At 38.2% G+C, this 26,694-nt stretch overlaps 1 protein-coding gene across 7 annotated transcripts in view; it reads right to left on the reverse strand.

The window, feature by feature from the left end:
- SPIRE1 (spire type actin nucleation factor 1) overlaps nt 1-26,694 on the reverse strand; it is a 125,361-nt gene that overhangs the window by 22,286 nt on the left and 76,381 nt on the right. For 4 of the 7 annotated variants that reach the window (XM_086893044.1, XM_086893054.1, XM_086893069.1 and 1 more), the window contains exons 4-8: nt 25,246-25,371; nt 15,179-15,262; nt 13,537-13,701; nt 6,989-7,075; nt 6,491-6,620 (exon numbers count right to left, since the gene is read on the reverse strand). In XM_086893044.1, the coding sequence (XP_086749170.1) occupies nt 6,491-6,620; nt 6,989-7,075; nt 13,537-13,701; nt 15,179-15,262; nt 25,246-25,371 (592 nt within the window). Of the gene's footprint in view, nt 1-2,930; nt 2,973-6,490; nt 6,621-6,988; nt 7,076-13,536; nt 13,702-15,178; nt 15,263-25,245; nt 25,372-26,694 lie in introns of all 7 variants that reach the window. The other 3 variants (XM_086893061.1, XM_086893049.1, XM_086893035.1) reach the window with 1 other exon arrangement.

Consider the following 26,694-nt stretch of genomic DNA (forward strand, 5'->3'; position numbering starts at 1 on the left):
CCCCATGAAATTTGGCATTAAATGCTTCAGTTTCCTTTTCTCTCCCTGCACACCTCCCAGTTCTCCCCTTCTCCCAAAATGTACAAACTGTTTCTGAAACAACTTCAAAGCAGCAATGCACATAGCTTTGAGGTAAGAACTTGAGTGTTAAAGAGTGGGAATGACTGAGCTTTTGAGCTGCATTCAGCACTGCTTTGAAATGAAACTGCTTTTCAGCTATTTTTCTATTAGACTAGGTGGGTAATGACTGCCCTGGTCCCCAGTTGTTATCTGAGTACCTCTCAGGTAACTCACTACAGGTGGCTACCACTTGTAAAAAGAGACCCCAGGGGCCCCTTGTCTCCTCTTCAGGAGAACAGCAGGCAGATACATGGAGCTGGGCACTGTGACACACCAACTACACTGGCTCAGTGCCAGAAAAAGTCTTCTCAGGATTCTGCATCCTCTCCATCGCAGGCAGCATGAATAATATAAACCTGCACCCATCCCTTAGCACCTAGCAGGAAACACTTCTCTTTTTCAGCTGGTTTGTGGAGTTTTTGTGACAGCAATTCCATCAAGCAGAGTGCAATGAAGGCATTGAAAAAGCAAGTGTGTGCAAACAGTGATGAAAGCACAGTACAGTGTCTCTGTCTCTAAAATAATGAAAGAAGTAAAAGCACGCAAAGCAACAGCATCCAAAATTACTGCTTATCTGCTTACTATCAATATCCCAACCTATCTAATTCACTTGTGCTGCTTATCCGGTGTCTCACATCTACCTAACTGGAATGTTTTCATCATCCCAAATTTACTTCTAAGGACACTTTATCAGATCACTCAGTCACGCCATATGATGCTACTTGCTAGAACCACATGACTTGAAGAAACAAAACCAATCACATTTGGGAGACGGATAAAGAAACCAGGAAGAGTTCTTCGGTGGTCAGTCAAAAACAGCGAATCCAAGTACAGCACAGATTTTTTAAGCTACTTCTTCAAAATAAAAATATTATGGTTATGAATCAATGGATTACAAAATATTGTTTGGTTTTAAACAAATGAGGATGTCCCAGAATTCTTAGAAATGAAAGGCAAAAGAAGAAGCAGACAGACACATATAGAAAGACAGATCTGAACATTTCTCTTTAGCTGGTCACTGGCATATTCAGTTTTATCTTCTTAAAACAAGAACTTTCAGTACATCTGAAAGTAGCAATACTTTTTCAAAACTTAAGTTTGCCTGTTTAGGCTGCTATCTGAGGCCCTGGGGACCCTGCAGCTTTCAGTGGAGTAAAATATGATGCCATGTACATATGTAATGTCAATCCCAGCAGACAGCTGTAGTAGCTGTACCATACACCACGAGTGTAAGGTTTCACAAAAAGGCTTGAGCTGCATTAACAGCTTGTCACTGCCTCTGAAGCAGAGCCTGTTCCTTCATCAGCTGCCCTCCTTAGCCAGCTCTCTGATCATCTGATCAGATAGTAGGCAGGTTTCAATCACTAAAAGAGCAGAAGAACAACCTGGTAAAAAATATTAAAAGCAATTGTTCCTGGGTTACAGGAGTTTAACACAGTCCTCTTGTGAATAAATGAGCAGGACTGACACAGAGAAGGGGGAGAATCACACACTTAGAGGGAAGCCTGGGGAAGAGGGGGAGCAGTGAAAGTCCCTCCTCCCCTCTCAACAGTGGCAAGCTATTTCCTTGGCTCAGTCAGAACAGGAAGCCACGTTCACAGATATGTCACTCGTCAACTGTGTTCCCATGTTACATAAATGCTGTATTTTTTAGGTTATAGTAATCAAAAAACTTCTGTATGGTCTTTCTAGTTCACAATACACCAGCATTTCTGTCAGATGATGCCTTTCTGTGGGGAAAATAACCAGATGAGGCTAAAGGATGCATGGAAAAACCGAGGATGTTAACTCTGCTAAAGTCCTAGATGAGATGTTTCTACATGTAACTCAAAGAACACAGGGGAGGTGGTAAAAAAAGAACAGATTTATTTGGAGACTTTTTTGAGAGTCACCTAGTGGAAATTAGGCAAGAGCCAGCTATCTCCTCTGCAACAAACCTTTGAGGCTGATGCTGAATATTTCCAACATCAATGATGGAAATTTTGGGCCTGATCATCCTGGAAATTTAGTGTATAATAAGGAAGGAATTAATTATTTTCTGGCTACTAGGCTATCCAAAGGGGAACAAGTTCATGCAGCTGCTGCGTGTTCTAATTAATGGCTCACCAGAGGAAACATGAAAATTTATATTACAATATAAATTTTATAAGATAGTTGATCAAGGTCACCTCTTGGATCCTCTACCAGCTATTACCAGCAAACCTTACTTTGCTAAACAAGAAGGAAGGCTTAGCCTTTTTTTTGGTGAATGTCTTTGATTTCATAGCTCACAAAGCTGTCACCATAAAGATGCTGTAGAACTGACAGTTTACTTCTAGATCAATATACATAGGTATCTTTCACTTAATCTAGAAAGGTAGATGAGTTCAAAGCTAGTCTTAGGATCCTGGTGAGAAATGAAGTACTGAAAAAGATGGTCTAGTCAAAAAGTGAGTGCAATGACACAAAAGTCAGATTTATAAATAAATAAATCAGACTTGAAGGTGATGCTCTATTCTGCAATCCTTTTAAGAGTCTGGAATAGCTCTGGATAACCTTATTTTGTTTATTTATTTAAACAGAATTGCAGCACTCTGGTGAATACATTCTGTATTTCAGGTGAAATACAGATGTTTCCTGTACCTAGGCATCTTTTTGTGGCAAGGGAAATGAAAGTATTAATAACTAATTTATCTAATTTTTTTATTTTCACTGACCATATCTTGGAAGAATCCCTTCAAGTTTCTTTCTTAGATGGGAATTCAACAAACAGATGAAATGAATTTCACAATAAGCACAACAACCACATCAGGTGGTTCAGCACATTTTACCTGACAAGTCAAAACTGTAAGACATGCTAAGTGGCCGCATTGCTGTAAAAAAGAAACAAACACAACAGAAAAAGAAAATGGTTCAGCCCTTAGAAAAACAGAGGAACAATGAAAACAAAAGATTAACTCCACCTGAGACATTTTGGACTCCCTTGCTTAAATCCAAAATGTGTCAGACATACTGCTGCTTCACTGTAGTAAAGCTCAAAGTCTGAAAACTACAGTAGCATAAACAGGACTTGAAAACAAAGCAATTATATTACTACTAAATTAAGATTTTTGGAATCAAATAAAACAAATATCAAAACAAGAGACAAATATCTAAAAAAAAAAATATTTAAAGTAAAATCACCATGAAAGAGAATCAGGAAAAAGGGGAAGAAAGAGAAGAGAGAAAGAGCTGGAAAAAAAATTTGAAAGCACAAAGCCACATTTCACACAAGTTTCAGTGACCTGAAATAAAGATATTTTCAATTTTTTTAAGCATAATCTCCAATGATTATAATTAAACTAATAAAGAGAGACACCCAAGCTAAGCTTGAGCAGTAGTTTCCTTGAAGAGAATGGAAAAAAGGTCAAACAAAATCTGATTTGTGCTGATTACTACTATTTTTAAAAACTCTAGGTTCACTTAGCCTTTAAAATGCATCCGTAATATTCTCTTCTTCCTCTGATGATTTTATTGTTAGATAAGAAAGTGGCCAGATGTTCTCCATTTCTGGAAAGACTTATCTGTATTTCCAATTAAACCATGCTTCAGGGAGCAGACCCTCAAAATATTCAACTGAAAACAAAATTTCAGTGCACTAATCCAGATAATCAGGCCAAGCCCAGTGACAAGAATGTGCAAAAATGCATCAAAATTGAAATCAGCTTATGTGTCTTACTTGACAGGTGATCAACCTGCAAGCTGGTAGAAAGAGCCTGTCAGACACACATACCACTGCCCTAAAAGATGCTGTTTATAAAAAGGTTGTACTGGGACAAGTTTTCCTCATGAGAATAATTTAAAGTGGTGCATGCAGTAGGTGGCTGACTCAGAACTAACTTTGGGAGTCAGGGAATTTTTTCTGTATCCACTAGATAACTGGATAACTAGAAATTATCCATAGATAATAGCTACAGAAACAGTTTAAAAATTTCTGTCCAAACTTAGCATAAAGGCACATACTTCTAAAGCAGAAGGGTGTTTATCAGCTGATGCTGAGACATTGATAAAACCTGCACATGAAACAAAGCTTTCTCCAAGCTCCATTAGCTCCATTTGCTTGAGTCACAAATCTATGCTTTTAATTAAAAGGACGTGTACCTCAAGGCTGTGTTTGTCTTGATGGCTTACACTGACGATTTTATGAGGTCATTCGAAAGCTCAATCCAACTCCTCTACTCAAACCTCTCTCTTTGTGAGCACAGCTCAACCCCATTCCCAAAGAAGGTTTAGACTGAGACTGGCCAGGGTAGAGAAGATCTTACCTCTAACATGTGTTGTGTAGAGAGGGACAAAGCCTGTGGCTGCTGGAACACATGCCACAGGTACAGCCTTATCACAGAGGAGGAGCTGCAAGAGTACAGCCCCCACTCACCCCAACAGCCAAGTGCAGTTGTGCTCTTGATGGTATAAACTGAGCAAAAAGGAGTAGCTCTGGGACATGTGAAATACACTTTATGCTCTTGAATACGTCACTTTAATGTGCTATTTTTTTCCTCCTTTTTAATAGCAACAAATAGTTCTGTCCAGATGGTGCAAGGGTCCCACATGGTGTTCCTACTTAGATTTATAATCCTTAAACCTCATTACCTTACATGTTGTTACACTAAATTACATTCAGTGGTCATTTAAACTGTATGGCAGATCTATTTGTGCCATACTGAATGCCACCAACATTACTTGTTACTAAACTGCACAAGCACATTCTTTTTTAAAAGGAACTTTAGGTGTAACAATCATTCCTATCGTGAGAAAGAATGAAACCTCATACATCAACGTAGGGAAAATTATCTTAAAGGACTTTGGTCTTTTTAGTTCTTCATGCCAGCAGCTAACATATACTTGGAAAAAAGCTTGCATGCATCCACATTTACATCCCCATTAAAGTGGCATTTAATCCAGTCAATTCACTGGACTTAAGAGGAATTACCCCAGTTCCAAAACACAACAATTTAATGCTTTAACAAAAAGAGAAGAATTAGTGGAAGACAGGTAACTTTCATTGGAGATAATGCCTTGAAATCAGTCCAGGAGTCCTAATCAGTAGTGATTCAAAATTTAACATCAGTTTTAGAAACTGTTTACTAACTGGGTTTGATGTCATTTATATCAGTTAGAAATTGTAAATACATATTAGATCCGGTTTGCAGTCCCTGAGACAACATGGTAGCTCCCAGACAGAGAACATTTAAAACTCTGAAACTGAAGGTTTGGAAGAAAAGAAAGGAGTCATTCTACATTTTTACAAGCTTCCAACATTTGGAAAAAAGTCTAGGCCTGTGAGAAATGTTAATTGATACAGCAAACATAAACTGAATCCAAACCAGAAACTTGAATGCCCAAAAAAAACAATATTCAAAGCATCATTCTTTTACAAACGCACCAAAGCATTCCCCAAACTCCATCAAGCACTTCAAAACAATGCAACAAAGCAAGACTGATGAAATTGTTTTTCTCCAGAGACAATGGGCTGTCACAATCCACTTGAATCTGGACCAGTGCCTTTGGGTATATGTGGCAAGCACAAATATCTTTCAAAAAGCAGTGACAGAGGGTACATATGTGGATTTTTGACAGTTTTCAGACATAAGATTCCACATTTGCTCTTTAAAAATTCAGCTACTTCAGTTTTTCTGATACAGATAAATACAGTACACTTAAAGCAATCTAAGTCACTATGTAGGACTGTATTTGTCACGCTTTTGCCATCAGAACCACTGAACTAATGCAAACTTGGTGACTGCTGCATTGCATAGTATTTGCATCATTTCATATTGGTTTGCTGAAAATACACTGCAGAAATGAAATTCTTTGCAGTACAAGTCTGAATTATTTTCCCATATAAAGACCTACAAACACATTTTCCATAGCTTGGAAAAGGAAGCAAAGATTTAGATTCAAAATAAATGCAACAGATTCAGTAAACAAAATAAAAGCCAATTTTAAATTAAAATAAAGAAGCTGATGATGCTAACAACAGGAAACAAAGAGAATAAATTAATTAAAAATCAACATGTAAAGAATACTTTCAGATAGTCAAGGTGTACTGAACTAGAGACAAACAATACCTGTTCCATTCTCAGCAAATCTAACATAAAATGTCATGTGCAACAAGCAATACAATACCATTCCATTCATCTAATACACTAAAAATTTGCATGGAATCAATCTGAACCATTCTGTTTCATATTTTAAACTATAACTAAACACAAAGACTGCGCAGCCCTAGAAAAGCCTGTAGGTGATTTCTTTTTCTGAAGGAGTAATTTTATCTTCAGTGACATCTGCACAGATGTGGCTAATATTGCTGCATCTTGTGGATGCTGCAAGTAAAAACTGGCCATGTGCTTACCCAGCCTGCTACGCCTTATCTCATCAGGGGAGACTGGACGTAACTTCCTCTCTGCCTTGATCTCCTCCAGGATCCTTTCATGGAGGCTGCGGGGCCGTGGTGGGGTTGGTTTCAGTTTCCTTGCCGACGCCTTGGGACACAGAGACAATCATATTTACATTAAAAAGTGCGTCTTTGAAAGTAGATTTCACACTTTTTAAAAAAAAAACATGGAATGCTGTGATATGATTTTGCATACACTTGGTTTCAAACCTCAACATAAATTTGAAAGGGGGTTTTATTCATCATGGTTTCCTAGAGATAAAGGGCTGCTGGCAGCTGTTAATTGGTATGTGCAACATATTACACACTGTTCTTTTAAGAGATCCTGTTCTACATACAGAAGACAGTATTTTTGAAAGCCCTGGCAGATAATATTATGTCTACATATTTGCTAGAATCAAACATGCTTTAAAAAGCCACTATTTTGTAAGGAATGAAGCCCACTGGATTACATACAGGATTTAATGGAGGTCGCGATCTGATGAAATCCAGGATTATTTCATGGGCACTCTTTTTTAATCGAGGTGGGATGTCACCATTGACCTGGAAATGAGAAAACAAAATATATATTGCTGTGTTTCACATTTGTATTCATGCAGATTAGACTAACTGGAAACTTACAACAACCCTGACAGAGCTGCAGTGTTCTGACACCTGCACAAGATATAAAACCTCACCAGTCCTGAGTGGAGCAACAATCCATATGCAGAGCACAGGCAAGCAAATCAGCTTTGCTGATGGCTGCAAAATAACTCCAACTGCAGCAGCTTTAAGCAGCAATATTTAGGATTTTGAAGTAATGAAATCGAATGTCAAAGCTGCAATGGTGTCTATGAGAGAAGTATGTTTCCTCACTGTAAATCACATATTTCTGTAGAAGATGGGCTAGTTGTTTGCTTTTTTGGTTTGGTTTTCTCCAGAGACACAGACATTTAGATGTAAGACCATACGTAAGATATCACAGGGAAGAGTCAGGGAAGAGTCAATTTACTATATTTATGGGATTTAAAGAAGGCAATGGAAATTTTTATATCACATGAAGAATGTATAAATTGTAAACTGGGAATAACTGTATGGATTTTCTTAAAAAAACCCCAAACTGTCAGATTCAGTCTTCACAGAGCACAGTGCCCAAGCACGCTGTCAGGGATTAGAGATCATCTTGCGTTGTATATATTCTTCTGCCACCTTCTCTTTCTACACAGTAGCTGTGTATTAGCCCTGTTGTCCAAGTTGACAGAAACTTCCATGACACTGTATTGCTTAGACCAAGTATTCCATATTTCAGACTTCTTTTTTCTTTTTTAAGGGTCAGTTGCCACATTTTTTTTTGGTAGGACTCTATTCATACAAATATGGATGTTTCTGTAGCCAGAAAACCCATGTAAAGACATGTCTGGTTTGCCAGATAACATGCACTTTTGCTAACCAGAAGGACTGCTGCCATCACAAAAAGCGGTTTAAATGTCCATAAGGTCATGTGAATATGATCCCTAACTGAACTTCACCAATGCCATGAAGCTTCCATACAAGCTCTGCTCACCTCAGGCATGCCCTGTGTCCAGGCTGAGGCTGAGTGACAGCCTCCTCGAGAAGATTCATCCCTTTCCCTCTAAGAAATCAGATGGAGAGTCCCTCCTGGGGAGCATTTAATTGCTTTCCCGATGGAAAGCATCTTGTCTTTCTGGAGATATCTTACCCCAGACACAGTCCAAACTTTATTTGTTCCACCCTCCTTAGTTTCCTAAGAGTGAATTTCATGTTGCTTGGCAAAGAATACCAAGCTGCTAAAATCTGCTAATTTGCATCATCTTTTTAAAAATAGTGCATAAAAATTAAAATGGAAAAGATTTATACTAAACCATGATTCGACATTTCCTGATGAGGAGAATATTATTTTAAGGGGTGTGATTGATTTCTTCTGTTAAAAGACTGTGCAGTTTTTTGAGGCCAATCTCCCAAGATTGTTAATGAAATGAAAAGTCTCTCTTCCCTGAGCTACTGTTCATCAGATGTCAAAGTTGACAGCTGAAGTTGAGAATTATTACCATCAGAACAGCCGTTTTGTAAACTGATAATCTCTGTTTGAGCCGTGGGGAACAACCCTCTGCATGACAATAGTCAATAAATAATAGATGGCTCTGAGCCTTTCACCTCAGGGCACTCATGGTCCTGACTTAATGCCATCAGGGTATAATTAGTATCAGTATTACCATCTGATTGGAAAAAGAGAAATGTAGGATTTGCTTAAATGATTTTCCACAGGATACATGGGGAGCTGGTGGCCAAGCAAGTGGATGTTTTGCAGCCAACAAGCCAAGAGCAGGAGCATCAGTAGCAGAACCTACCTTCTTATACTTGGTGCCCAAACAAGATACTGTCATGAAAGATACTGAAGGGAAACTTTAATCCTCTCTGTTCAGACTAGATTTATTTATTTACTCAAACTAACTCTCTCTGTAGTAAGCAACTTCAAATGCATCCTTTACTTTTACTTAATTAAAATTCATGGCTCTTGATTAAAGTCTCAGTCAGAGACATTGCACAGATGCAGCCATGATACACAGGCTGCAGGAGAAAAAAACACCAAGGAACAAGTTTATATATATATATTTTCATCTCCACATACCAGGCTGGCCCCAACTACAAACCAGTATTTGAATAAATACCTCAAAACACTGTAAAACTGCCCTAACAGTTCATGTGTGTAAAACAGGTCTTGTACAGCAGACTGCATTAAAATGGGCAGTGTGAAAAAAGCTTAACCAATTATTATAAAAATCAAACATAAATGTAGAGATCCAAACAGCTAATGCACAGAAAAACTAGCATGTCATCATCTACCAACAACCTGCTACAATCACATTTTAATACCTAAATATGTATTTGCACTTAAAAAAATAATGGCAAATGGTACTTAGTTACCTTTGGCTGAAGCCAGAAGCTTTAAAAATGGTGATCCCAAACAAGAAGTACATTGCTGATAACTATCACAAAAAATAATATCACCTATCACTGACACTCAATTACCTTAGCCATTTATTTGTTCAGTTATTAAAGATGTCAGCAATACGTAGGAGAGTGCTGTCTTTATGTAATAGTCAACAGGAAACTGATATTGTCTTGTACTATCTAGAAATTTTCATTTAAAAGGAAATTGCATGGACATGGGAACAGACAGAGGGGATACACTACATCATTTCCAGGACAGCTCATGATAAAGTTCAGTGGTGAATTAAATTACTTTAAGTAGATATCTATTTACCATCTTGCATTATGCAGATAGTTTAGTGTTTTAGTTAACACAGTTGCTACACAGTATTTTGACGCCCTACAGCAAGCTCAGGCAGCAATGTCCAAGAATGAAGTGCTCTGGTATTTCCCTTCATGAGGCACTGTACTCACACTGCTGTTCTTGCACAGCTATTGCAGAAAAAAGTCTATAGTATCACATGATAACCACATTACTCACAAAGAGTGCCTCCTCTGAATACTCCTAAAGCATGATTAGGAACTGTAAAGCTCCCTGTTCTACCTAGGATGACTCCTACATTTCTGTAGAAACGTGTGATGAAGGTGTAAAATGAAAAGCACAGCTCCCCTGCTGAAAGCAACTCACTACAACCAGGTCAGACTTGTATGTAAGGGAACCACAGACTCTACAATGTCCAGCTGGATAAAGTGGTCAAAGTCCTTTGCACAGTGAAGCTCACATTCTCTATGTCCTGCTTGAAGCATATGAAACAATGCTTATGAAAATACTGTCCATGCACAGCTGTTACTGCAATTTACCTAAGTAATCTAAGATGCTAAATACTGCAAAGAAGCCAATTTAAAAAAACAACAACAACAACAAAACCAAAAAAACCTATGCCACAGGATTGTCAGTTTAGACATTCAAATTACTGGATATTTTTGATAATAATGGCTTCAACCTGTATGTTTAAATTCACCTTCTGTAACATGGTCAAGCCTGTATCACTGCACGACAGGTACTTGTGAAGAGCTCAAATATGATGACAAGAGTGATGTTACCTACAAAGAGTGTAACAGTTATGTAACATAATGATGATTTCGGATAGGGCATAGAAGTACCTGACAGGCACGTTTTGAGCAGGAGATATCAGCTACTGTTCAATAAGTGCTGCTCAGAAATACAGTGGATGGTGCATATCTTGGAGCAGGGGATGGAGATGGGCAGAAAGCAGAGCTAATTATGAAGTACTCTGAAACTAAAAACTGTAGATCAACACATACAATTAATAAAGAAAAATTAAGCTTGCAAGAGTAATTCATTCTTAAACTTCTCCATTTTGAGGTGTTGAATCTACCAATGACCACAGCTTTTAGCTTGTGTGGGAGTGGATGCTCCATAGGTGAGGAAAGCTATTAAATCCCTCTAAGGTAGATACTTAAAGTTTATAAAATTCCAGAATGAAAGCTATCTTGCTCCCACAGCAATTGCAGAAATGAGGACTCTTGCCTCAGGATAGAAAGATGACAAATCTGAAATTATTTTCAGATGTACTGAAATAGAAATGCCAACGCCACTGAAGCAAATGAAACCAGTTATTTACCAAAAGCCCAGAATTTGACATTTTACATCTTCAAAACATTTTGAATATTTGCACTGTAACAATGGGTGAGATCAGGAAGCTCCAGTTATTTCTGTCTGTTAGCACAACAGTCTGAAACAGTAAAATATGACCTAACACGAACATCTGTTCCTTCTTTAATTTCTACTCAGAACACTGAGCAGGTCAGTGACAGATCAAGCTACTCTTTTAAACACAGCATGACGCTATTAGAAAGAGCAGTAGAAATTTCATGTTGAATTTAATTTACTTAAAAATATTACTTATTACTTTGAAAACTTACTTAACTTCTTGGTATCATTAGTAGGATATGTGTCCTCACAAGCTACAAAGTCTAAAACTACTACCCATAAATTTAAAGTAAAAATTACTTTGAATACAAATTTTGCTGAACATCCATTTTTTAATGATAGAAAGAAACATAATCCATCTTTCCAAGACTGCCTTAAAATTCAGATTTGGGATCCTTGTCCTCTTCTCCTCTGCTCGAGAATGACAAAGGTTTCCGCTGATGGGAACCCATACAATCAGCTTCATCCTGTGATAGCCAGTTAGAAGATGCTCTATCTATGCAATCTAACTAAACTTGTAATTCTGTGTGATTCCTTCAGGTTCCATGTCAAGCTGCACTCTTATTGTTGAACATGCTTCAAGCAGACCCTGCAGCAGAATCCAAGTTACTGAGTTTAAAGTTTCCAGTAAGAAAGAAGTGATTTTTCTAACAGTGTCACCATCAGCAGTTGTCAGACTAAGCCAGCAGTTGCATCACAGACAGCCCTACAGGTACTGTACCTGCAGCTGATTGCAATCATATTTATTCTCAGAGTTCACTTTGGACAATCTATCTAGAAGACAAGATAGCAGGCCAAAAATAGACGCTTCCAGGGATTTTGTACAGAGCTAGAGTCTGGATAAGCAGAGCAGCAGCTGTGCCCCCAAGATGTACCACATAATGAAGGAAATCTCTTCTGAAGAGGCAGGAGCTTGCTTAGCAGCAGATGAATTAAAAGCCAGTCTGACAAAAGCAAAATTAGATGACCCAGGGGTTCCCACCCAAACAAAACTACTGTTCTGATTGCATACAATAATTAAGGTCCTGAGGGGACTGGTCCTCTTTTGCAGAGGGTAGTAGGAACACTTAGCACAGTTCTCTGAATTGCTAGGGGAAAGACAAATAACATCATTACCTGAGTATGTATTTTACCCTATTGATTTAGAATTTAAACAACATCTGCAGCAGAAAATAAATACAATCGGATTGTCTAAATCCAGATCTCGATTAGGAAAGTATCTTCAGCTCAAACATAAAAAGCATTTATACTACACACTTTCTGCCTCTCTCATCTGTCTTACTCACCCCCCCACCCTCCCCTTAGGTTTTTTTTTGGTGGAATCACAGTGAATGGTGAAGATTTGTCAGGAAAGTAAATACATCTGAATACTGAATATTCTAAAACAATGCTTCCATTTTAACTAATGACAGGTGAAGATAAGTAAGTGTAAGGTATAAATACTGATATTGACCAAATACGTGCCTCTGGCAAAGGGATTTACAATGTCCTGCTAGGGATAAGATACCCTTTAGATCAGTTGCTAGACAATCAGGAAGAACATCTTAACACTGAAAAAAATATAACCCAAAAGGACAGAAAGAAAAGGGAGACACCAGTAAATATCAAATGGGTTCTGATAAAAAGAGTGCCTCAGGTCAATTTTATAAGCACCTTTATGAGGATCTAGGGGGAGGAGACCCATGAACATTCTCCAGCTTGCTGTGGCATATTGTCTTGACTTGAAAGCAAAAGAGATTGCTGAAAATAACTGAGTTCAACTCCTACAAATGGAAATTTTTTAATTTTTTTTTTCTTTACACAGAATATTCCTTGAAAATTCATAACAGATCAATGTAAGTTTTCAAAGACTGTGATACAGGCATTTTTCAACTACTGTAGGTTTTCCTTTCCCATCACAGTATCATTCATTCATGGCAGCACTTTACATCCTGGAACTCCAAAAACTATATTGTAGCTCAAGACAAATGAACTCTCCAATAAGAGAAGTCAAAAACAATTTCTCAGTGAAAAGCATGACAGGACTTTTGAGATGACTCTTAAAGTTATCAAAAACCCAACACAAGTGATTTGTTCAAGCTTATGATAAGTAGGCATGTCTTCCAGAATTTTAAATGCCTGCCACATGGAAATCAAAGTACACTACATGTGTTGGTTTCATTTTCTCTCTCTCAATGCACTGTGCAAAATTGATGATGCCATATAAACCCCATGAACATTAGTAACTATATGAAATAGTAATTTCAAGATCCTCAGAAGAAAAAAAAAAGACAAAAAGAAGATAAAAAAAGGAAAATAATATTTCAGATTTGACAAACCAGTGATTCTCTTGACTTACCATGACCTTCCTTAAGGTATAGCGTTTGGATCTAATATCATCCATCAGCATCTCATAGGGTGTGAGCTGATATTCTATGGGGAGTGGGTTGTACTGACGCTCTTGAACTTTCTTAAGTTTAACACCATTCCGTAAATCTCTCATCACTTGCACCCAAAAACGGGCCTAAAGACAAAAGAGACAGGAATTTTACTTCATACCTTACCCTTGAATACCACTTCACATTAAACCAAAATTTCCTTCAAGGACACAAATATTTACAGCTGTACTAGTTTATTTTTAACACATCTCAAATTTTGTTTTATATAAGCTTATTTTTAACACTCATGAACATAACAAAACTTTATTCAGCAGGACTGCTGGGCCACACCTCAAGTATAGAAAGAGGATTTGAAATTCTCATGCCTTACATCTAAATTCCCACTTCAAGTATACTGCAAGCACATAATCAAAGTTTATAGACATATAGCTAATACTATGTGAACTAAAACAGTGGTTGAATCTGAAACTTTGTTACCCAGGACTCTCCTGTAAAATTTCCCCAAAAGTTGTTCTTCAAATAGAAATTTTGGAATGGTCTTCAAGTCCTAAGATCTTTAAATAGAAAAACTCAACTCCTTTTGCTCTGCCTGTAAGAGCACTAACACCTCTCTCTCATTTCTGTGAAGCAGAATGGCTGGAGAGAAGAAAGAACTGGTGGCAGATACAAGATTTGGAAATTAAAGTCAAGTATTTTTCAGGAACCTCATAATATTCCTCTATGAACTGGCAAGAACAGTACCTAGAAATTAAGTTACTTCCTGCTTAAGAGCTTCCCTGCAGCCTTTTTCTTTCATCACTGGAGAAATTCAGCTGGTGACTCTGTCTACTGCCTGACTGCCCCTCTGAAGGGCAGTCAGCATGGTACCTGTCTAAATGTCCAGTCTTTAAACTGCAAAAGCTTCTCCATGAAAACAGCCTAAGGAAAAATATATTGCTTGGATACTTGTATTGTTTCATCTGTCTGCAAAGGCAAGTTGAGACTTCATTTAGTTCTAACTTGTGGTGGGTTACTATTAATTCATATATTTAAAAAAAAAAAAAAAAAGAGTGTTTTGAACACAATATCATAGTGTTTTGGGTAGAAAATACCTTAAAGCCCATCTCATTCCAACCCCCCTGCACTGGGCAGGGACACCTTTCACTGGACTAAGTTGCCGAAACCTGTTCCTGTGCCTCATCACCCTCATGGCAAAGAATTTTTTCCTAATACCTAATCTAAATCTCTTTCAGTTTAAAGCTACTCCATCTTGCCCTGTCACTAAATGTCCTTATAAAAAGTCCTTCTCCAGCTCTCTCAGAGGCTTCCTTTAGGAAGGTGCTCTAAGGTCTCCCTGAAGCCCTCTCTTCTCTGGGCTGAACAACCCCAGCACTATCAGCCTGTTCTCACAGAAGAGATGCTTCAGTCCTCTGAGCATCTTTTTGGCCTCCTCTGGACTCAATCCAACTGGTCCACATCATTCTTATGTTGGGAGCTACACAGATGGACACTACTTCAGGTGGGGTCTCATGAGGGCAGAGGTAATAATGCCTTAGTTATGATTTATAAAGAAAAATAAGCTGCCAGTAGTGATGCTGAATCACTATTCCATTGTTGTCTTACCCAGTCAGCATTTTTCAGTTCATCAAGATCTGTGCTGGATTCATCACTTGCCTCTTTGTCCATTTCCTGAATCTTTTTCAGGTTCTGCCAATGAAAAGAAAATGAGTCAATAAATGAATAGTGGCATTAACTCTCAAGTAAAACTAAAGCTTAATTTTTAATCTTTTGTATCATGCTATTTGGGTATTCTACTGAATGTTTTATGACTTGAATAGTTACTGTAAAAAAGTAACTTGAAACAGTATTTGAATATATTTCTCTTCCTTGGAAAGTTAAATGCTGGGAACAAATGTTAAGTTTTGAGTATGAAAGTACTTCAGATAATAACACTCTGGAGGGAAAACTACACCTTAAAATGTTTCTATCCCTAAATTTTTATATACACAGAGAAAACCCTTAATTACCTATCAGGTCTGTTAATCTACAACACAGAAAATATTGCCAGCTTGATAAGGATCCATTCATACCAAAATTAATACTTGTTGAATTCAAGGCAGCTTATTTTTGTAGAAGGAGAAACAAGCTATGAGAAATAAACTATGAGAAACATTGAATAGTGACAGAATTGCACATAAATATTTAAATTAATTAGTAAGTATAACATGAGTATAGATTCTGAAATATCCATAATAAAATCATGTGAGGAAGAGAAACAGATCTTTCAAAGATGAAAACTGCTACTTATGAACAAGATCAGATCATGCAAATATGGAAAAGCTGGTGTGCAAAGGGGCAAAAAAAAAAGCTTTCATACCATCAAGAATATGAAAACCAATTAAAAGTTACAGCAGACCAAAGAACAGGCAAGCTTGAACACAGAAGGCTGTGGCTGTACACAAATTTTCTTATATACATCAACTTCTGTATATTCAAAAGGGTTTTGGTTTTTTTTTGTTTACTTCTGTACTGAAATGTTTCTGAATCAGCAGTACAAGTAATTTCTCAGTCATCCACTTCACTTTCATGGAGAGTTTTCCAGGAAATCTTTAACAATGTTTAATTTGATCTATTTTCCAGGTACTCAATAATATATCTGAAATGGATATTTAAGTCCACTGCTAACAATGTTTTTATTTTTTTTATGGGACTAAAGCAACAGGTCAGAGATCTGGCAGATGTATCTACCCGAAGTATTTCTATCTTTTAAGCACTTAAGCTCTTCCTTTAATGGAACTGCAAATCAGTCTCGTTTCAGCTTCTGAGCTTTCCAGAAAATGTAAAAATAAGCGTACTTTCAAAAATTATTTTTTTTTCCTGGAAGTAGTATTTCCTAAACTGCCAACATTTCAATGTAAGAAGTGGAAGCACTGGAAGAGTGCTTAACTTGCACATTCAACAGTGCAAGCATCTACCAAACCTGGCTGCAGAGATAGGATATGTGAGTCAGCTGTCACAGAGGTTTTGGAAAGAGACCAGGTGGGTTCTTTATTGTTTTATTTATGTAAGCAACACAATTGCTTTAGTATCAAAGAATAAATACTACCATTGCCCTATCAAAATAAAAAATACATCTTTTATAAGAAGACTCAAAAAAAGCATGAATCACCCACACTAACAAATGCAGATACATCATGAGGACAATGTGGCAACATTTTGGCATGACTTGCAGCATCACAACAGGATACCCAAGTGGGAAAGAATGTCTTTATGGAAAAACTTCTGTTGGTTCTGGCACTAAGGTCAATCTGACACAGGCAATTGCCCTTTCCAAGGGAAAAATAGGAAAATGGAAAGAATGGGTAACCTAAAGGCCTTGCTTATGTGTATTCTGCTATCCAGGGTTTCTTCTTTTCTGTATCATACAGTTGGAGTTGGAGTAATCATTTCAAATACAGTACCTATGAACTGTAAATTACTTTCTTTTTTGCAAACTGCTAACATCTACTGACAAACTGCAAAATATAACATCTGATACTTTATCTCTTTGTAATCAAAAAGATAACTTTTTGATAAAAAGTAGAAGTAAACGGGCTCACAAGTGTCAGATCTGCTCTTCCTTCCCATACTGGAAGGTACACTTTAATTTTTTTAAAGATTAACATCTTCCAGCGGCTTAATCTAAACTTCAGCTATTCAATGAGACTGGTGGCAGTCACCCATCTCAGCAACAGTGTTCCCTGCCATCCAGTTTATGGGCCTGATTTGTGCCCAAAGGCTGATGCTTTTGACTGACATAAATATTTCATGAAGCTAGAAGAGATTACAACCTGTTTTTCTTATAAGTAGAAAATAAGAAGAGAAAAAAAACCCACCCTGAGCAGCTGAAAGATCTTCCAAAAAAGGCAACTATCTAATTAGTTTCTCTGGAACATAGCTGGAAGGGCAGTTCCTACCCAAGAAAGCACAGGTGTAAGCGATGCTGGCTACCATGCACCAGAGAACTGCAGGAGCAAAACCTGCCAGCCAGGAGATGAAGTGTCTCCAAGTGCAATTTTATGATACAAATGAGCTGGCACAAGCACAGGCTACTGCCAAAGCTGGGCTTCTTTTACTCCCCATCCCTGTGCTGAGTGCTTGGCTGCAGCCCTGGTACCACAGACACCCACTTTGTAGGGATAGTTCATTCCCTTCCCTGGCACCTGGCTCTGGCACTTAAATGCAGGTCACCATGCAGTTAGTGGAGAAGAGCAGAAGATAAAGGAATTTCCATCATTATAGAACTAACAAAGCTTTGGAAGTAACCAGCAAGTGCTCTATGCTTGCAGGAAGTGTTTAGGAAGGCTCCTATAACTCTTCTACACGTATCAAGTGCTGCTTGGGAAGGAATAAATTCACTGTGACAAATGATTATGTTTAAACTTGTAGAATAAATGGAACATTAGGGTTTCCCTCCAGCATCCCCAGCCAGCATCAGTGGGTTTCTGCCTCTGTTGTAACTGTAAATTATAGAAACCAACACATTTAAAGCACAATAGACTCTTTGTCAGAATTCAACTGTGTTCCAAAACCTTCAAGTAACCTCAGCCGCTGCTGCTGTAGCCACTTGCACTTACCCTTGGGACAATGGCTTAAGAAAAGCTATTACAGAATAATAAATACATGGCCTAAATGGATTTCCATTTCAGAAAGCAGAAAAATCTTAAAAGGGTTTTTCTAAATTATCCCAGAACCTCAGACCCATACCACAGACCCAATTCACCTATTACAGCCTGGGCATTCATTCAGGAATAAGGGTTGGATGTGTAGGAAATTAGCGTTTCAAGAGCTTTAGCTTTTTTCTAAAACCTTTGAAGCATCTGGCCATTTTTGCAGAAGACTGCATCTTGTGACAAAAGCTAGTAATAAAAATATCAAATGTCTTCAAACCTCTTGCTGTACTATTAAAAGAAGGCAATAGATTTGCTGCTGCTGCGTGGCCCACATTTGAGATGTGCTCTTCTGTGCTCAGTGCCAGATGGGAGTTTATATAAGACTCTTGTCAGCACAGTATCAAAGACTCCCTTCCATAAAATACTTTCTAAAACATGATGCTTTAATGAATGCTGTATTCTAGGGAATCCAGACCTGGACTTCGCCTTTCACCAATTGCAGAGCGCAGTCTACTGCAGTTCCCAGTTTATACTCTTCATTAGGAATCACTTGTTTACTGATTAAATTGGTTCTTACACTGCTATCTGTGAAACTAGTAAAACATTCTTGCACATCTAGGCTCAATTTAAAAATACACAACATGCACATATGGGAAAAATTTTTATATACCTTCAGCTATCCAACATGTGTTTAAATTCCAAGAGCTTAGGCAGCAGCAGTACTCTAGGTCTTTGAAAAGACCCAAAACCCATTTAATTCAAACTGGGAATAGGATCAGTTAAATCCTGAAAAACCACAAGCTGATAGCAGACAAAGTTCTTCATGTATAGAGGTATGGGCTGATGTACTTTGCTCAGCTCTGGAGAGGGCAATAGTCACCATGCTGCTCAACATGACTGTGTAAGAGGCAAAAAACAGAAACCAAGGGCATGTGACACTGATTGAATGACAGTGTCTGCACCACTTCAGAAAATAAAACTAAACTCTCCCTTGCCCAACACAAACCAGGAGCATTTTCCCTTATTAAAGGTCCTAAATTGAGGGATCAAATTTATCACTATGGAGCTGCAAGCCTGACAACAGCTCAGCTGCAAAAGTAGAGTCACTGGAGACTTGCAAGTGTAGGCAAAAGTGAAGTTATGAGCTGAAAAGCTTGTGAATTAATTCATTTCTCCAGCTGTGCTCTCTGAAAATCCAAGCAGCAGAGTATTTGACAACTTTTACAATCACAAGACTTCTGAGAATAACTGGGCTAATGACTCTATTTCCAAAATAAGTTAGCCATTAACATTGTTTAGGTACCTATTAACTACCTTCATTATCATATTTTGTACAAATAATACAGTAGTATAGCCACCTGACTTTTTTCATTAGCTCTTTTCCAACTTAATCTTTGCATGGCATGAAACTAGGAAAAAAAAAGAAAGGAACAACTTCATTTCTATGCATGTACTTAATTAGAATTTGTATGTTTACATTTCATACAGATTGGTTTGAAATATAACCAGGCAGACTGAAAGAATGATGTTTTTACATCAGAAAGGACAGAAATGAAAGGCAACATGTTTTAAAAGAATAGTACAAAGATGACAGATTGGGAGCTTTCTCTATGTTCTGCCAAAAAGTCTGATTACAAGGCACATTGTGGATAATGAAATTATGGATGAGTTTTTGATGAGCATGGATTTTCACAGCAATTAAAGATGCAGGCAATTATAAAAATATACAAAGTCTTAATTAGTTTTGGAAGAAATATTAATTTTGATGATCTAGGGTATATATCAATCTCTAAAACTTTTTGAGATATAAGTCAAACTTACTGCAACAGATCTTCCTACTGGACATTCATCTCCTGTGCTGGCCAGCATCACATGGTGATTTTAGCACCACCTGTGCCAGCTGAGGAGTTTACCCACAGGTCTACATCCTACAGGCCAGCATCACTTTTATTGATGCCACCCACAGAGTCACACAACGCTTGAGAGTACAAGAGATCTCTGGAAGTCAGCTGGTCCAACTCCCTGCTAAAGCAGGGCCCCCCAGAGCCAGCCCAGCATCATGTCCAGGCAGCTTTTGAATATCTCCAAGGACAGAGAATCCACAGCCTCCCCAGAAAACCTTTGTGAGTGTTCACTCACTCTCACAGTAAAAACAGTACTTCTGCCTGTTCAGAGGAACCTCCTGTGCTTTAGTTTGTGTCCACTGCCTCCAATCCTGTCACTGGGTTCCACTGAAAAGAGTCTGATGCTGTCCTCTTTACTCTCCACTCAGGTATTTAGAGACATTGATGAGATCCCCCTGAGCCTTCTCATTTCCAGACTGAACAGCCCTGGGTCTCTGCCTATCCTCACAAGAGAGCTGTTGCAGATCTTCATCATCTTCCTGGCCCTTCCCTGGCCTCTCCATGATGTCAATGTCTCTCCCAGACTGGGGAGCCCAGAACTGGACCCAGCACTCCAGCTGTGGCCTTGCCAGTGCTGAGCAGAGGCAAAGGATCACCTCCCTTGACCTGGAGGCAACACTCCTAATGCAGCCTGGGACACCATTGGCCTTCTTTGCATCAAGGACACATTGCTGGCTTGCTCAGCCATGAAGTGCACGTGGAACATTAACTTCAGGAGAAGGCAAGACCAGGCAGTAACAGATAGCCAGAGGAGGAGGAGGGCAGATATCCCTTAAAAAAAGCAGGTTCCCAATGTGGATACAGCCCTGGTGAACCTCCTGTCTGATCCAGAGCACCAATTTTGCATTCCTTTGCTTGCACAGTCTCTCCCTGTCTCTCTCAGTCACATTTGATGCCATTTCTGAGCAACGTGTGTGAACTTTTCAGATATTACACAGCAGGAACGTTTGCTTTATCTCGTGGACATCACTTATTTGTGCCTACAGTTCTGTCTATGGCCAGGTGCCACCAAAGGTTATGTCAATGACTTTTGGATAATCCTGAAAGAGATGAATCTTTTCTTTCACATGGGTCAATTTTTAGCAGATACTCAAACTACCTTTCCCCCTGTCATACATGTGTGCATTCATGTGTGCATTTACCTTGTGGACCATATGTCCCCCACCAAAAAAAAAAAAAAAAAAAAAAAAAAAAAAAAAAAAAAAAAAATTAAAAAAAAGGAGAGAGAGAGAGAATCCCTTTCTGTGGGATTTTCTTACTGCAATTTTGAAAGCTCACTTCTTGTCATGAAAAACAAGCTGTACTCTATCTTTGTTATCAGCTGTAAAAGCTTCAACAGCAGGTCACAAGAATTAGGAGGTCTTGGCCTATCAGAAGACCACTCCTAGATAGCAGCATATGGTACCCAGGGTAGGTCTGCAGCAAGTCATCTCTCACAGACCCTGAGCAGCATGCAGGTGCTGCCAGCAAGCTGAAAAATACCCCAGTAAACTTGCTAAAAAAACTTCACCTTGCAAAAAGAAAATTTTTAGTTGTTTACTTTTTTAAACAATTGCAACAGCACTATCACATCTTTCTCAACTCTATCCATCCTGTGCATCCACTGCATGAAGCATTTCACACTTTTCAGGAATGCAAGTAACATCTCCCTGTCTGCAAGTCAGCTTTACTGCTGACCTTTCATACACAAGGAATCAGACTGGAAATAATCATACGGCATCAATTATGTGACAAACTGCCTTAAACATTCTATTTGTCATCCACTGATACGATCTGAACACCTCACTCATAGCTTCATCATTTCTGATTAACACACTCACCCAAATTCATGCCAGTACAGCCCTTTGTGAATCTACGCTCTATTTGTTACACGACAGATGATGACTGGAGAACACATGACTCCTTAGTATATATACTAGTATTAAAACATATTACAACCTATCCCTCCTACCTACCAATCTACCCCTCTTGAAATCCTGGACTTCCAAAGTCCTGCTAAGATTTTATAGGGCCAAACTGAGAACTGCATCACAGCAATATTTTTTCCCTGACTTTTTCACAGTTTATTTCCCATCTAAACCTGTTCCAGGCTGCAGCATAATATAGGTCAGATTTAGTTCGCTCCAAGCAAGTGAATTTTTACAGATAAAAATTCTCCCTCTTTCACTACAGTGAAGCTGCCTATTTAAGCATTTACTGACCAAAAAAATATGAACCTCATATACCTAGGAAACAGATACCCAGATGCCACTCAGCAGCCCTAGAAGAAATCTAAGTAATTTCGAAGTAATTTTTATCAACAGGAAAGTTATTTTAAATAATTTCAGAGGTTTCTTTCTCCTTTTTTTTTTTTTAATTTCATTTTGATCTCGCATCCAAAACTGCGTCTAGGTCTGAGGGAATCTAAAGGAAGATCTCCAAATTAGGCTGTTGTTTTTTGGAACAAATTAACAATTTAAAATTCCTGGCATCTTTAGTGTCAAACCCACAATATTACACAGTACAATTTTTTTTTAAATTGGAACTGATGTATGTAACTTGGTTCTTTTCCCCCAGTTCTCTGCCAATGCAATCACCACAAATCCATGACAACAAAGTTTTCTTACTGAAGTATTCAGTATTTATCTACTTTATTAACCCATTCCTTATATGACCACAACAAAAGGAAAAGAAAGAAGGAATTTACTAGAAGAGTATTTAAATGTACTCCTCATGACTTTAGATTCTGCTATGTATTTGCAAGACAGAAGAGCATGTAAACAATAGCACAGCTTTTACTGGCACAAACTTAATGTGATCATATGATCCCTGCTTGCCTCAAGTATAAACTATAAAGGTCATTTTTAAATGGTGCAACAAGATTTACAGCATTCCACCTCATATTTTCTTCATACCTATTTTTTTATTTTGTACACTGTATTATTTTCAAAATTAAATACCTTCCAAATCTACAGTTAGATAAAAGCTAGGACCAAGCACATCATAAATCCAAAGTATTCAGCTTCCAAAAGCTACTTCCAAGATAATTTTCTTAGTGATTTCTTACATGCCTACTGAGGGACTGATCCAGAGTAAAACTAAATCAAAAGGTCAAAATTCTGGCCCTGGTTAGGTGCAGCAATAAAAGTCTTATTGATTCAGTAGGGCCAAAATTCCATCCACAAGGATTACTTCCTTTGACCTAAATGTGCTTTGAATCAATGCCTAATAGTCTGTGAGAGGCAAATGGTTTCTTTCATTTGGGATTAACTCATAGTATTCTCTATGGTGTGATCAGCTGTTTTTGGGGTTTTATGCTCAATGATAAGGTAATTAAATAATCTGCAAATTCAAAATGCCTTTCCACTTTTTAGAATAATTTTTAAAAGACTATTGTTAAGACATGATTGTAAATGGTTATAGCCCACAATATTTTATTTTGACTTTGACAACAAAGATGCCCTATTACTGCTCACTGTGGCCAAGGTGTTTGAGAACTACTGGAAACAATTCCTCTCTGAGCAGAAAAAGAACTCTGAAGGGTATTATCTTTGAGCCTCAACATGGACTTTGCAACAGCTGTTGAGTGAGGTGTTTCCAGCACAGGTCACTCAGTTAATATATCCAGTAGTTAAAAGCCAAGATGTGAAATTATTGATATCATGGTTTGGGAGACAGCTTTAGCATGGAGGTCTTGTATCCTGAGTGCCCCCTCTATCAGGGGCATTGGATGCAGATGTCCCATAACACAGGCTCTTCAGAAAACAAGTGGCTCTTTAGCCATGCTGATATTTCCAAAATTATCCTTGTATGACACTGCTTCAGTTTAAAAATTGCTTTCAGTTTGAATAGGACTGGAGAAGAAGTGGAGATGAAGTGCGACCCTGTGCAGCTGAAAAACATCTCAGAAGGATTCTCCCTCTTGGATGATGCATCTCCAGAAGAAAGGAGAGAGCAGCAGCCCCTTATGTCTGTGACTAGTTTGCATCTTCCACCATGAGCATGATAAAAGCTCTCTTGTGCTGCTCTGAGGCTCATCTGACCCTTTATTGAGCCAATTCAACTCATTAACCTGACAAGGAATAACTACTTTATTTTTTCTTTTGCTTGATATTTATTCCCTAGCATTTGTTCGCTAGAACCAGAAAAAGGAAAACAGTGGGAGTACATGTGCGTGGGTGGAACAACTCTGCTTCTTTCAGCAGCAAATTTTTTAGGTCAGACTGTAAAATCTTATCCTGCTTTTCAAAGGTACTGTAGATCTTGACTAACAAAAGAAAGGAAAATCCTTCAGGGATTTATTAAGCAAAAAAAAAATTATGAAAGCATTGCTACTTGATATGTTTTCTTTGGTGAAGAAACCAGCTTTGAAAAATGAGTTTCCCCTCCTGCCCTTCCCCTCACCCACCAGTTTTCCAATGTTACCAGCACCCAGACTGTTTTAACACAACTGTTCACAGGGCCACCCTGCAGGCCAGATCACTGAAATGATCTGCAGTAAATATCATCCTTAAAATCACTCTTCAGCCAGACCCGTTAACTGCAATGGTTCACAGGATGGCCTTTCAGCCAACAACAACAGCCAAACAGACAGCGAACATAAGCACTGTGACCTGAAGGGGAAAATGTTTCTATTTTTAAAGTTGGCTCTTCTGTGAAACCTATGGGACAGACAACAAATCAATCATACAGCAAAAGGTAAGAGAAGTCGCTGACTGGGGACAAAATACGAGCAAGAAGAATCTCAGATGATACTCAGCAAAGAGAATTCCCTCATGGGAAGGAGCTGAGGAAGAACAGGCAAAGATCTGATACTTCATAACATCCCTGAAACACCAGAGAAGAATTTAGACTCAAATGTATTGCACATGCATGCAGGAATGGGTACACATATGTAATGTGTTACCCTGTAAGACAATCCTCTGTTTTACTCCCAAATAGACTAGTCATAATTAATAACAAATTCTGAGGGATGTAAATTGTTACAGGCCAAAATTTAAAAAAAGCCTCAGCTGAAGAAGTGTACTCCCTGAAAACTACAGATTCTCTCCTCAAGCATTTGACATTCCCTACTGGCTGTGTACAGAAGCGATTTTGTAAGCCAAATTCACATGGTGATGAGCTCAAAAGCAGAAAACCTTCTCAGACAGCTTACCTCTTTTGCACTTTTAATTTTGGCCAGGAAAGTGTAGAGTTCCATTGTTTCGGCAAACAGAGCCCGACACACTGCTTGATAGTGGTTGGGTGCCTCTGATCGGGTTGGCAGGTGGGCAGCACACAGCTAGGGAGAAAAATAAATAACAGGATCAAAACAATGCCCCATTGCTTTCATAAATGCTACAGAGCATGAGATAACATGAAAGTGAATGCAACCGAATATGAAGGGCACAAGCATCCATGAGATATTTCAGTTTAGCCAGGAATTGGGGTGTATTTTCTAAACCTTCTGTTCCTATTTGTTTTATGAGAAGAGTACTATAGGAATGGTAAGAGGACTGGCAGACCATGTTCTGGAAAACCAAGACACTTCCTTTCATAACAAAAAAAAAAGAGGAACAACGTAATTTGACATAATTGTGAAAACAAGCTACTTTGCAGTAGCAAATTTTGGGAAAGCATACTTGATTCAAACCAGCTTTAACAGAAAGTGTTAAGTATTCCTATAAATGTGGAAGAGAACTGTATCCCTACTAGTTTATGAAAGGATGGAAGCTGAAGCAAGAAAAAGGTACAGTGTAATCATCAAGCTGAAACTCTGATCAGACTTATTTCAAGCAGCACAAAGATTTTAAAAACCAGCAAGAGCTATGGAAGCACAGGTTGTTGCTTTACCTCAGACATTCATGAACATTTCCAAACACAGGCATAGCTAATGCAAAGGAACCCTATAGGTGTTTCCATATACAATTAACTTGCATAACTCTGAAAGCCTATTCAAATCACTAATACTTATTCACAATTATTAATAAACAGTCAGTCCAGCATTGCTTTTAGAGTAAAACATGCAGCTCCCGTTTCCAACAAGAGGAGTTTCACTGAAACCAGCCTTCACATTTCAAACTGAGAGCCTGAATGGTTTGAGTGACATCCAGATTAATGAATATCATGTTCATGGAAATATCAGCTGAAAACAGACAGAATAACATCTGCAATTTGTTTCCTAAACACTTTTAAATTAAAAATATCCCAAAGCTGAAACTTGAGTAGCCATATCAGCAGATCAGTATCATACCAGTATCATACTGGTGTATACGTAAAAATAAAACAAAGTCTTAATCAAGGCCTTAAAATTTGTCTTGTTTCTGTAGTTGTATAGTAATTATTTTTTATATATATAGCTACATTCAGATCTTGACAACTAAAGCTTGAGACAAAAGCCTCTTTAGCAGAAGAGCCCTTAATTAGCCTAGTGGCATACTTGTCTAAATCTCTCCTGTTATTACAGTGAACGCTGTGGTTACAAGGGGCACGATGCATGTAAAGCTCAGGGGCTGCTTTTCCATACTGCTTTCCATTTGATTTAAATCCCTACTGCCACTAAAAGGTGTGGTCCTGTGGCCTCCAGCATAGGGAATCCACAGATACCCTTATGCTGGCACGGGAG

This window comes from Cyanistes caeruleus, chromosome 1, assembly GCF_971803275.1.
Source record: "Cyanistes caeruleus chromosome 1, bCyaCae1.hap1.1, whole genome shotgun sequence".
Lineage (NCBI taxonomy): Eukaryota > Metazoa > Chordata > Aves > Passeriformes > Paridae > Cyanistes > Cyanistes caeruleus.